Below are 14488 nucleotides of genomic sequence, written 5' to 3' on the forward strand. Positions count from 1 at the left end.
TTATAGGGTATGTGAAGCATGTTTATACAGTGAAAGCAGAGAAAGTGAACCCACTAATCTCTTTTGACTCATCACATACACTGCTGCTACTGTCTATTGTCTATCCTGTTAACTAGTCACTTTATCCCTACCGATATGTACACATCTACCTAAATTACCTCGTACATCGACTAGGTACTGGTCCTCTATGTATATAGCCAAGTCGTTACTTATTGTGTATTTATTCTTAGAGTTAATAGAAAAATAAGATTTCTCTTTTTTTCTTTCTGCATTTTTGGGAAGCGTCCGTAAGCACTTCCCTGTTAGACTACACCTGTTGTTTGTGAAGCATGTGACAAATAATAATTTATTTTACCACAGTGTGCTAAGGTTTCACAGGCCAATGGGACCTCCTACCTAATGTACTGTGACAGTTGAAACATAACTTTGCCTGTGCGTAGGATAAGCAGTTGGTAGTTGCCATTCATTCAGTAGTCCCATACACTCAGTGTGGGACCTGTATACTTTGGCTACTCTACAGGTCTCCACTGTACTGGGCCTTTCTGTTTGAATCCTAAGTGGCAGGCCCATACACACGCACACACCATACGACCCCCCCGCCGCCACACACTCTCCTCCCCACACACACCCTCTCACTTACCAATGAAAGGGGGTGAGATGCCCAGACAGTGGCCCCAGAAGTCAGGGCAGCAGTCTGAGATGGTTCGGTTACAGAACAGGTCACAGTAACAGATGGTGTCCAGGTAGGGCACCGTACACTGGTCGTCCCGGCCCGGGCAGCAGCCCCCTCTCCGCTCGCAGTACGACCCAAACGGGTCCCTGATTCCCCCCATGTGCAGCGGGCTCATCAGCTCCCTCTTGGTCCTCCTGGATGTGCCTCTGGCCGCCATACTCTCCCCCACCACCAGGAGGAGCACCACTGCTATGGCCGCAAGAAGCTTCATTTCTACCCTGACAGAAGGGACAAAGAAGAACATCTGTTAGGATGCTGTGAGCAGGTCATAAGTTATGTAGACACTGATAGAGTGTCAGGTCAGGCATTTGTCAAAATCCTAATAGATTCTTTCTATTACAGGGGCTGAGTCACTGGCTTACTGGTGCTCTTTCATGCCGTTCCTAGGAAGGGTGCGTCACTTGAGTGGGTTGAGTCACTGATGTGATCTTCCTGTCTGGGTTGGCGCCCCCCCCTTGGGTTGTGCCATGGCGGAAATCTTTGTGGGCTATACTCGGCCTTGTCTCAGGATGGTAAGCTGGTGGTTGAAGATATCCCTCTAGTGGTGTGGGGGCTGTGCTTTGGCAAAGTGGGTGGGGTTATATCCTTCCTGTTTGGCCCTGTCCGGGGGTGTCATCGGATGGGGCCACAGTGTCTCCTGACCCCTCCCGTCTCAGCCTCCAGTATTTATGCTGCAGTAGTTTATGTGTCGGGGGATAGGGTCAGTTTGTTATATCTGGAGTACTTCTCCTGTCTTATCCAGTGTCCTGTGTGAATTTAAGTAAGAGAATTAGAGAGACCAATCTCGGAGGACCTGAGCCCTAGGACCATGCCTCAGGACTACCTGGCATGATGACTCCTTGCTGTCCCCAGTCCACCTGGCCGTGCTGCTGCTCCAGTTTCAACTGTTCTGCCTGTGATTATTATTATTTGACCATGATTGGTAATTTATGAACATTTGAACATCTTGGCCATGTTCTGTTAAAATCTCCAACCGGCACAGCCAGAAGAGGACTGGCCACCCCTCATAGCCTGATTCCTCTCTAGGTTTCTTCCTAGGTTTAAGCCTTTCTAGGGAGTTTTTCCTAGCCACCGTGCTTCTACACCTGCATTGCTTGCTGTTTGAGGTTTGAGGCTGGGTTTCTGTACAGCACTTTGAGATATCAGCTGATGTACGAAGGGCTATATAAATAAATTTGATTTGATTTGAATAAGATGTCAGGCCTATTCCTGCTTAGAGATCAACAAGTGAGATATGTAGGTCTAACAGTAGGATAATATATTCAAATCTAACAGCAAGCCCAAAAGTCACATTCAGTGGGTCATTTAACAGCTGGAGAGAGTTCTTAGGAAGATGGAAGGAGGAGAAGCTGGAGAAGGAGGAGAAGCTGGAGAAGGAGGAGGAGGAGGCCTGAGCTGCATGCCAACTCTGCAAGGTTTCCCTTGACAGTGGGCTCTGACTGAAATATCAACCCGTGATAACACCTACGTTCATCTGGTTGCTTTATGAAACAATCCACTCACAACCTTCAACAGGGTCATACAGTGTATCGAAAGGATCAACTAACTGTAATAACATACAAACATAAATTTGATTTGATTTAAAGGGCGAACCTAGTGTAACAACAGATGATTAAAGTCCCCTATTTCTTTAAACCGCTTCCTATGAGAGGTCTCAAGACAACAGAATACCTCTTGTTTCAGAACTTTTTAAATAAGGCCTGTCATTTGTGTTTAGATTATTTCAACATAACGAGTAAGAATAGTAACATAGCACCTTTTCATGTAACAAGCGTTTATAAATCAACAAGTATGGAACAGATCAGTTTGTATATTATGTAGCTTTGACATACCTTGGATGATGATGACAAAATGTAGATTTCCGTCTAAATAGACATACCCAAAGGTAATGAGAGGGCCGTCAACAATAACTAGGAATGCTGCATACTCCAAAACAGATTAAAATGGGGCGTTTACATCTAACAGGTTAGGTCAAGATTTTAAGGGACCTCTCCACAAATCCTTACGCTACTCTTCAAAGAACTCTATAGCATTCACAGAATGTTCTACTGTATTTCAATTTGAACAGTGCAAATCTATACTTCACTATGATTAAGAGAAAGGTAAAGCTGCAAAGATTGTTACTGTTACTGTATTTCAATGGTTTCAGGTCTGAGACATTAGATTGTGTCAATGTCCCAAATTACACCCTTTTCCCTATAAAGTGCACTACTTTTGACCAGGGACCATAGAACTCTGGTCAAAAGTAGTACACTTTATAGGGAATAGGGTGCAGCCCTGGTCAAAAGTAGTGCACTATGTAGATAATAGGGTTACATTTGGGACAAAGCCTGTAAGCCTGCTATAAATATGGCTCTCTGGGGTCTCTTTGCATAATACGTTGTTCGATGCGACCACACTAAAATAGCACTCAATGCAATACTTCACTGTTTATTAAAAAAGGGACATTCCACCACCGCTCAGTCAAAAAGGGGGGTTGTGACATTATTATCATCAACATGAGAATATAAAGCTATCACGTCATCATGGAAACAAACTTCCTGCTGTCTGTCAGAGCTAATTTGTCAATCTTCAGGAAATGTCCCAAAGAGCATGCCTCTTTCTCTCTCTATCCTGTCCTACACAGACCACGCCTCTCTATCCTGTCCTACAAACCACGCCTTTCTCTCTATCCTGTCCTACAGACCACACCTGTCTCTATCCTGTCTTACAAACCAGGCCTCCCTCTCTATCCTGTCCTACAGACCAGGCCTCTTTCTATCCTGTCCTACAGACCAGGCCTCTTTCTATCCTGTCCTACAAACCACGCCTCTCTCTATCCTGTCCTACAAACCACGCCTTTCTCTCTATCCTGTCCTACAGACCACACCTGTCTTTATCCTGTCCTACAAACCAGGCCTCCCTCTCTATCCTGTCCTACAGACCAGGCCTCTTACTATCCTGTCCTACAGACCAGGCCTCTTACTATCCTGTCCTACAGACCAGGCTTCTTTCTATCCTGTCCTACAAACAAGCCTCTCTCTATCATGTCCTACAAACCAGGCCTCCCTCTCTATCCTGTCCTACAAACCAGGCCTCCCTCTCTATCCTGTCCTACAGACCAGGCCTCTTTCTATCCTGTCCTACAGACCAGGCCTCTTTCTATCCTGTCCTACAAACAAGCCTCTATCATGTCCTACAAACCACGCCTCTCTATCCTGTCCTACAGACCAGGCCTCTTTCTATCCTGTCCTACAAACAAGCCTCTATCATGTCCTACAAACCACGCCTCTCTATCCTGTCCTACAGACCATGCCTCTCTTTCCTGTTCTACACATGTACTATATATACAGTTGAAGTCGGAAGTTTACATACACCTTAGCCAAATACATTTAAACTCAATTTTTCACAATTCCTGACATTCAATCCAAGTAAAAATTCCATGTCTTAGGTCAATTAGGATCACCACTTTATTTTAAGAATGTGAAATGTCAGAATAATAGTGGAGAGAATGATTTATTTCAGCTTTTATTTATTTCATCACATTTCCATGGGGTCAAACGTTCCCATACACTCAATTAGTATTTGGTAACATTGCCTGTAAATTGTTTAACTTGGGTCAAACGTAGCCTTCCACAAGCTTCCCACAATAAGTTGGGTGAATTTTGGCCCATTCCTCCTGACAGAGCTGGTGTAACGGAGTCAGGTTTGTATGCCTCCTTGCTCGCACAAACTTTTTCAGTTCTGCCCACAGATTTTCTATAGGATTGAGGTCAGGGCTTTGTGATGGCCACTCTAATACTTTGACTTTGTTGTCCTTAGGACATTTTGCCACAACTTTGGAAGTATACTTAGGGTCATTGTCCATTTGGAAGACCAATTTGCGACCAAGCTTTAACTTCCTGACTGATGTCTTGAGATGTTGCTTCAATATATTCACATAATTTTCCCTCATCATGATGCCATCTATTTTGTGAAGTGCACCAGTCCCTCCTGCAGCAAAACAATCCCCACAACATGATGTTGCCACCCCCGTGATTTATGTTTGCGATGGTGTTCTTCGGCTTGCAAGCCGCCCCCTTTTTTATCCAAACATAACGATGGTCATTATGGCCAAACAGTTCTATTTTTGTTTTAACAGACCAGAGGACATTTCTCCAAAAAGTACGATCTTTGTCCCCATGTGCAGTTGCAAACCGTAGTCTGGATTTTTTTATGGCAGTTTTGGAGCAGTGGCTTCTTTCTTACTGAGCGGCCTTTCAGGTTATGTCAATATAGGACTCGTTTTACCGTGGATATAGACACTTTTGTACCGTCTTTTTCCTGTTGTTCTGCGATTGACTTGCACTTTTCGCACCAAAATACCTTAATCTCTAGGAGACAGAACGCGTCTCCTTCCTGAGCAATGTGACGGCTGCATGATCCCATGGTGTTTATACTTGCGTACTATTGTTTGTACAGATGAACGTGGTACCTTCAGGCGTTTGGAAATTGCGCCCAAGGATGAACCAGACTTGTGGAGGTCCACAATTTTCTTTCTAAGGTCTTGGCTGATTTCTTTTGATTTTCCCATGATGTCAAGCAAAGAGGCACTGAGTTTGAAGGTAGGCCTTGAAATACATCCACAGGTACACTTCCAATTGACTCAAATTATGTCAATTAGCCTGTCAGAAGCTTCCAAAGCCATAACATAATTTTCTGGAATTTTCCAAGATGTTTAAAGGCACAGTCAGCTCAATGTATGTACACTTCTGATCCACTGGAATTGTGACACAGTGAATAATAAGTGAAATAATCTGTCTGTAAACAATTGTTGAAAAAATTACTTGTGTCATGCACAAAGTAGATGTCCTAACCGACTTGCCAAAACTATAGTTTGTTAACAAGAAATTTGTGGAGAGGTTGAAAAATTAGTTTTAATGACTCCAACCTAAGTGTATGTAAACTTCCGACTTCAACTGTATAGTTATGGCAGATGCTGCTATACAGATAATGTTAGAAAGAGAAAAGGAGACCCGTCCACTCTAGGAGCTCAGATGCAATAATTGAATAACTAGCGTTTGGACAGCCGACCTGTCTTCATCAGGGTATAATGACAAACACTGCTGGTCACTAGTTTATATATACTGAACAAAAATATAAATGCCACAATGATTTTACTGAGTTACAGTTCATAGGAAATCAGTCAATTGAAATACATTAATTAGGCCCTAATCTATGGATTTCACATGACTGGGCAGGAGTGCAGCCATGGGTGGGCCTTGGCGGGCATAGGCCCACCCACTTGGGAGAATTTGTTTTTTCAGAATTTGTTTTTTCGCACAATAGGACTTTATTACAGACAGAAATACTTGTCAGTTTCATCAGCTATCCGGGTGGCTGGTCTCAGACGATCCCGCAGGTGAAGAAGCCAGATGTGGTTTTTAGTCCAGTTGGACATACTACCAAATTCTTTAAAATGACATTGGAGGCGGCTTATGGTAGAGAAATGAACATTCAATTCTTTGACAACAGCTCTGGTAGACATTCCTGCAGTCAGCATGCCAATTACACACTCCCTTAAAACTTCAGATATTTGTGGCATTGTGTTTTGTGTCATAACTGCACATTTTAGTGTGGCCTTTTGTTGTCCGCAGCACAAGGTGTACCTGTGTAATGATCATGATGTTTAATCAGCTTCTTCATATGCCACACTTGTGAGGTGGATGGATTATCTTGGCAAAGGAGAAATGCTCACCGACAGAGATGTAAATAAATTAGTGCTTTTTGTGCGTATGGAACACTTCTGGGATCTTTCTGGGATCTCATTACCTGAATGATTTCTCTGTTAAATCTAATGAGACCCTGCTGTACATCAAGCAGACAACAACAGATGATAAACATCAAATCGCTAGGGATATTAGAGCCAACATGAATCCAGGCACAACTGCCTTCACTTGTGTAACTAATGAGCAGTGGTGTAAAGTACTTAAGTAAAAAATACTACTTAAGTAGTTTTTGGTGGTATCTGTACTTTACTATTTATATTTTAGCCAACTTTTACTTCCTTAACACCCAAAAGTACTCTTTACCTTTTGACAGGAAAATGGTCCAATTCACACACTTATCAAGAGAACATCACTGGTCATCCCTACTTCCTCTCATCTGGCAAACTCACTAAACACAAATGCTTAATTTGTAAATTATGTCTGAGTGTTGCAGTGTGTCCCTGGCTATCCATCAATAAAACTATATATAATAATCAGGCCTTCTGGTTTGCTTAATATAAGCAATTTGAAATGGTTTATACTTTTACTTGTGATACTTAAGTACATGTTATCAATTCCATTTACTTTTAAAATAAGGTATTTCTGTTTTGTATTTTTAATACATTTGCAAAAATGTTTAAAAAAAAATGTTTTTGCTTTGTCATTATGGAGTATTGTGTGTAGCTTGCTGAGGATTTGTATTTAATTGATCAATTTTAGAATAAGGCTCTATGTGCAAAATGTGGAAAAAGTCAAGGAGTCTGAATACTTTCCAAAGGCACTGTACATAGACATAGAATCCCTGGTCACTTTAATAATGTTTATGAATATACTGTTTTACTCATTTCATATGTTTATACTGTATTCTATTTTATTGTATTTTAGTCAATGCCAACTCCGACATGGAGTTGACCACACCTTTTTGGCAGGTGTGTGAACTCACTCTCTGCACAGCCATGGGACGGACAAACAATGGCCCCCAGCCACATCTTATTGTGTGTGATTGTATCATCAACACCACCATCAACACCATGACCAAACACCATCACCAACTACCATTAACACCACCGTCAAACACCATCACCAACTACCAGTAACACCATGACCACTACCATTAACACCACCATCAAACACCATGACCAACTACCATTAACACCATGACCAACTACCATGTACCCCACCATCAACACCATGACCAACTACCATTAACACCACCGTCAAACACCATCACCAACTACCAGTAACACCATGACCAACTACCATTAACCCCACCATCAACATCATGACCAAACACCATCACCAACTACCATTAACCCCACCATCAACATCATGACCAAACACCATCACCAACTACCATTTACCCCACCATCAACATCATGACCAAACACCATCACCAATTACCAGTAACACCATGACCAACTACCATTTACCCCACCATCAACACCATGACCAACTACCATTAACACCACCGTCAAACACCATCACCAACTACCAGTAACACCATGACCAACTACCATTAACCCCATCATCAGCATCATGACCAAACACCATCACCAACTACCATTAACCCCACCATCAACATCATGGCCAAACACCATCACCAACTACCAGTAACACCATCACCAACTACCATTTACCCCACCATCAACATCATGACCAAACACCATCACCAACTACCATTAACACCATGACCAAACACCATCACCAACTACCAGTAACACCATGACCAAACACCATCACCAACTACCAGTAACACCATGACCAAACACCATCAGCAACTACCATTAATCCCACCATCAATACCATGACCAACTACCATTAACCCCACCATCAACACCATGACAAAACACCATCACCAACTACCATTAACCCCACCATCAACACCATGACTAAACACCATCACCAACTACCATTAACCCCACCATCAACACCATGACTAAACACCATCCACACCATCACCACATCACAGGTCAAGTCTATGTACTGTAAATGGACATGTGACCAGAATTACCTTATTAAGGGCAAATGGTGTCATGTCACAAACAGGACTTACAATATACTGTACATATAATATGCTTCGGAATGACTCAAGTAGTGAAAGTCACCCAGTAAAATACTACTTGAGTAAAAGTTTTAAAGTATTTGGTTTTAAATATACTTAAGTATCAAAACTAAATGTAATTGCTAAATTATACTTGAGTATCAAAAAGTATGACTAATTTTTAATTCCTTATATTAAGCAAACCAGACTGCACAATTTCCTTGTTTTTTTTATTTAAATTTACAGATAGCCAGGGGCACTGCAACACTCAGACATCATTTACAAACATGTGTCTTTAGTGAGCCCGCCAGATGAGAGGCAGTAGGGATGACCAGGGATGTTCTCTTGATAAGTGTGTGAATTTGACAACTTTCTGTCCTGTTAAGCATTCAAAATGTAACAACTGCTTTTGGGTGTCAGGGAAAATGTATGGAGTAAAAAGTATATTATTTTCTTTAAGAATGTAGTAAATGTTACAAATATAAAGTACAAAATGTCAAAATATAAATAGTAAAGTATAGTACAGATACCCCAAAAATTATTTTTAAATATTTTTATTTAACTACACCCCTGCCAACTCTGTGTCAATGATAGGCAAAAGGCAAAAACCACAAATAGTTTAGAGGAAAACTTTCTCTATGGTGCAAATATAGCAAATACTGGCCATCATTGATCAAGCCAAGTACATGTATGTCCTCTGAGAGCTTACAAACTTTCCTTTGTAGACGACAGTTTTATCTAGAGTATGTGGGGTGGCTGGTAGCCTAGTGGTTAGAGCGTTGGACCAGTAACCAAAAGGTTGCTAGATCAAATCCCTGAGTTGACAAGGTAAAAATCTGTCGCTCTGCCCCTGAACAAGGCAGTTAACCAAAATAAGAATTTGTTCTTGACTGACTTCCCAGGTTAAATAAAGGTTCAATTAAAAAAATCTAATCCCTATGAATATGATATGGCCTGCTGGGTCCAGTTTCGTTCCACCGTAGTGCCTCAGACATACAGAATAACACAGTACTGTAGTCAGCCTTGCTTTGGTTACATGGTAACTCCTCAGACAAACAGAATAACACAGTACTGTAGTCAGCCTTGCTTTGGTTACATGGTAACGCCTCAGACAAACAGAATAACACAGTACTGTAGTCAGCCTTGCTTTGGTTACATGGTAACGCCTCAGACAAACAGAATAACACAGTACTGTAGTCAGCCTTGCTTTGGTTACATGGTAACGCCTCAGACATACAGAATAACACAGTACTGTAGTCAGCCTTGCTTTGGTTACATGGTAGCGCCTCAGACATACAGAATAACACAGTACTGTAGTCAGCCTTGCTTTGGTTACATGGTAACGCCTCAGACATACAGAATAACACAGTACTGTAGTCAGCCTTGCTTTGGTTACATGGTAGCGCCTCAGACATACAGAATAACACAGTACTGTAGTCAGCCTTGCTTTGGTTACATGGTAACGCCTCAGACATACAGAATGACACAGTACTGTAGTCAGCCTTGCTTTGGTTACATGGTAACGCCTCAGACAAACAGAATAACACAGTACTGTAGTCAGCCTTGCTTTGGTTACATGGTAACGCCTCAGACATACAGAATGACACAGTAATGTAGTCAGCCTTGCTTTGGTTACATGGTAACGCCTCAGAAAAATAGAATAACACAGTACTGTAGTCAGCCTTGCTTTGGTTACATGGTAGCGCCTCAGACAAACAGAATAACACAGTACTGTAGTCAGCCTTGCTTTGGTTCCATGGTAACGCCTCAGACATACAGAATAACACAGTACTGTAGTCAGCCTTGCTTTGGTTACATGGTAACGCCTCAGACAAACAGAATAACACAGTACTGTAGTCAGCCTTGCTTTGGTTACATGGTAGCGCCTCAGACAAACAGAATAACACAGTACTGTAGTCAGCCTTGCTTTGGTTACATGGTAGCGCCTCAGACAAACAGAATAACACAGTACTGTAGTCAGCCTTGCTTTGGTTCCATGGTAGCGCCTCAGACATACAGAATAACACAGTACTGTTATCAGCTGTAGCCTTGCTGTTGATCTCTCCAGCACAGTAAAACAGAAAAGCCTCATCGCACAACCAACTTATAGACATTCCATAGTTATTATAACCCATCACGACTGCAACGCAGAGGGATGCAGTGCCCTAGAACCAGCTGCTCAACAACTTCCAGAGTCCATTGCCGGCTGCCTGTCTGCCTCATATTGTATGGTGTATGGAGTCATGAGGGTAGAACACTGAACAAGCACAACACACCCTGGTTTCATCTCACCTGGGCAGTATCATTCACCTGTGCTGAGACAGCCAGACAAACAAACACATGCACGAAAGCAAACACACCCACACGCACATGCATAGACACACACACCAACTCTCTTTTCTCTCTCACCTCTTCACATACAGAAAAATAGGATCAGCTGAACTTTGAAACATTGCTTCACAACCCACTAGATAACTCAATCACTCACAGTCAGTATCAGTCTAAAAGCATTTCAATAGAGTGAGGTATTTCTAGAGAGTTCTAAGAGTGTGTCATGGAGTCCTTGAGTTTTGTTTACTTTTATTCTCAACTCAAGGATACACTAAACAAAGCAACCATTTAGTTTACAGGTGTCACACAAACCTCCCTTGGTTTAAAACAGGAGACACAGTCCAAAGACAAAATGAACAATAATCTTAATATCTAGAATACATAAGATGTACACTACACTTTCAGACATTTTCCACATATCAAGTCTAATTTTGTAGTATTATATGTGGGTTAAATCATAGTTTTTTTTAAATCTTTTTTTATTAACCCTTTATTTAACTAGACAACTAATCAAATTCTGAAAACAAACATTCCTAAGAATCTAATTAGGAAGCCTGAACATAACTGAAACTAGTCACAGTAAATGCTAATTACAATCACATTATATCAAAACTAGCATAGCCAAGGAAATCTAACTAGCTTTATTTATTTAGTTGTTTACCATCAAACCTACTTCCAAAATGTTTGTTACATTTTTTTAGATAATGATGTGAATCCTGCACCTGTCTGATCTGGCTCAGAGAGAGGGAAAGAGGTAATCCAGTTTACCTTGTATGTGTGTTCTGTGAAAATGTCTCTTGTTTGTAATCCAATAGAAAAACCCAGTCCTGTAAAAGATGATATGATTTTCTGCTGCTTTATCTGTAATTCATACACAGAGAGAAAGTCTGTCTCCCTTTCTCCCTCACTCTCTTCTCATTCACTGCACTGTCAGGCTAAACAACTGAGTTATATATACTGTACAGCCACTAAGTATGAACAAACCACTCCTCCCTCCCCCTCCTTCACACTCTCTCTCTCTGCCCTATCCTTCTGACTCCTAGTCTAATCCTTATTTTCTCTCTCTCTTGAATATAACTAAAACAGTTATTTTCAAAAGCAACTGCCATTTAGCTCTTTCTTTCTATTTTGTCCCCGTGATTAAGCTTTTTTAATTTGTGACATCACCACAGGGTCATCCACTTGTTTCCCTTTGGCACAGTGACCACCTCGCTACCCCCTAGTGGTCACTAGAAAAACTTGACAAAGGGTGGTTTGAAAAGACTCACCTGTACCGTGGTTAGCACAGCTGCAGTAAAAACAGTAGCATTACTGTTACAAAATTATTCCGCTGCTCTGTCGTTCGCTAAACTAATGTCCAATGGCATGGTGTAGCGTTTGGTCAGCCAAGGAGTCTGGGTAGCCAGGCAACATGAACACACCTTTACAATATGTCCACTATCTGTCAGGATTTGGCCAGGGTTGTTCCAGTTTTGGCCACTAGATGCCCCCATTGTGCTTTTTGACCCTTGTGTTTTCCCTTGTTCCCAGTTATTATTTGCACCTGTGCCTCGTTTTCCCTTGATTGTATTTAAACCCAGTGATGCTGTGAACATTTGTTGCTCCAGTTGGACTCTCTTCTGGGTACTCTGTTTTTGTTCTTATTTATTTATTTTTGATTATCTTTTGAGGCTTTTGTCTGCTATACCTACCACTTTGTGGATTTACCTTTTTGACTTGGAGGATTACCTTTGTTCTCTTGGAATTACTGTTGACGTTGTGGATTTATATTTTGCCTGAAGAACTTTCCTTTTACTTTATTAAAACACTGTCTCAAGTACTGCTGTGTCTGCCTCATCTTCTGGGTTCTGCTGACTATTCGTGGCTCAGTTTGCGAAGTGACTGTTTTTCTCACCAGAGACCCGGGTTCGTAACTGGGTCCTGACACTATCTAAATGGTTTACTTTTCATCTCTTCTCTATAGTAGTTCCTAGGTAGCTTCGTCACCCCAAAACATCACTAGTCCAAAATCTGTCCCCAGCTTGAGATGGGTGGAGCAGAGGTCTGTCAGTGAAGACGGTATATATTGGAGGTGACAAAGGATCAGAGAGCAAGAGATCTCCTGACACACAGATGTTTCCGTAGTTGCCAAGTGTTACCAATAAGTATCGTTAAAGACTTAATCAATACCACACAGCAGGGGGAGAGGGCTATCCCCGATAGACTGCCAACACAAGTTAGAGGCAGTGCCACAAACTGAATTCAAAGAAAGGTAAACTGATAAAATAAAACATGTTGAAACTGCAATTTCAACACACAAGGAATGTCCCAACCCACTTTTCTAAAACAGTACACTGCTAGATACAGTGCCTTGCAAAAGTATTCATTCCCCTTGGTGTTTTTCATATTTTGTTGCATTACAACCTGTAATTTAAATGTATTTTTATTTGGATTTCATGTAATGGACATAAACAAAATAGTCCAAATTGGTGAGAAAAAAAATCACTTGTTTCAAAAAATTCAAAATAAAAGAAAGTGGTGCTTGCATATGTATTCACCCCCTTTGCTATGAAGCCCCTCAAGATCAGGTTCAACCAGTTACCTCCAGAAGTCACATAATTAGTTAAATGTCCACCTGTGTGCAATCTAAGTGTCACATGATCTCAGTATATATACACACCTGTTCTGAAAGGCCACAGAGTCTGCAACACCACTAAGCAAGGGGCACCATGAAGACCAAGGAGCTCTCCAAACAGGTCAGGGACAAAGTTGTAGAGAAGTACAGATCAGGGTTGGGTTATAAAAAAATATCCGAAACTTTGAACATCCCACGGAGCACCATTAAATCCATTATTAAAAAATGGAAAGAATATGTCACTACAACAAACCTGCCAAGAGAGGGCTACCCACCAAAACTCACAGACCAGGGAAGGAGGGCATTAATCAGAGAGGCAACCAGGAGACCAAATATAACCCTGAAGGAGCTGCAAAGCTCTATAGCGGAGATTGGAGTATCTGTCCATAGGACCCTATAAGTTGTACACTACACAGAGCTGTGGCCAAAAAAAGCCATTGCTTAGAGAAAAAAATAAGCAAACACGTTTAGTGTTCGCCAAAAGGCATGTGGGAGACTCCCCAAACGTGGAAGATGGAACTCTGGTCAGATGAGACTAAAATTGAGCTTTTTGGCCATCAAGGAAAACGCAATGCCTGGTGCAAGTCATCTATGTCAAGTGTCACATTTTCAACCTGTTCAATGTGTCAGTCATCAGGGGACTAGTAAATGATCCATATATCATGAGTGGAGTTGTTGTTTCTTACCTTCACCACCTGGGGTCGGCCCATCAGTAAGTCCAAGACCCAGTTGCAAAGGGCAGGGTTCAGACCCAGGGCTTTCAGCTTAATGATGAGTTTGGAGGGTACTGTCATGATGTTGGTCTGGGGTTAGGTTTATTACAGTCATAAATACCTCCTCCCCCCCTTTTTCCTCTCTCTACCCTACTGATGTTACATTTGCAAACCCTTTGGTTAACATAGAGATTCTGGGAACATCAGAAGGTGTGGGGAAATGAACTATATTCTGGTAATTCGACCAATTAAACGTATGCAGTGGTACTTAATGAATATGATGTCAGTTCGGTTGTCATCTGAGACATTCTCATCGATGATAAGATGACA

The 14488-nt window shown here is 41.6% G+C and overlaps 1 protein-coding gene across 3 annotated transcripts in view; it reads right to left on the reverse strand.

Annotated features, from left to right (window-relative positions):
* Window positions 1-11781, reverse strand: part of LOC135549626 (tubulointerstitial nephritis antigen-like) — a 71388-nt gene extending 59607 nt beyond the window's left edge. The window contains exons 1-3 of one of the 3 annotated variants that reach the window (XM_064979758.1): window positions 11600-11781; window positions 1096-1404; window positions 641-951 (exon numbers count right to left, since the gene is read on the reverse strand). In XM_064979758.1, the coding sequence (XP_064835830.1) occupies window positions 641-951; window positions 1096-1109 (325 nt within the window). In that variant the 5' untranslated portion in view covers window positions 1110-1404; window positions 11600-11781. The remainder of the gene's footprint in view (window positions 1-640; window positions 952-1095; window positions 1405-11599) is intronic. The other 2 variants (XM_064979760.1, XM_064979759.1) reach the window with 2 other exon arrangements.
* Window positions 11782-14488: the final 2707 nt, after the last annotated feature.

The sequence above is a fragment of the Oncorhynchus masou genome, chromosome 12 (assembly GCF_036934945.1).
Source record: "Oncorhynchus masou masou isolate Uvic2021 chromosome 12, UVic_Omas_1.1, whole genome shotgun sequence".
NCBI classification, from domain to species: Eukaryota; Metazoa; Chordata; class Actinopteri; order Salmoniformes; family Salmonidae; genus Oncorhynchus; species Oncorhynchus masou.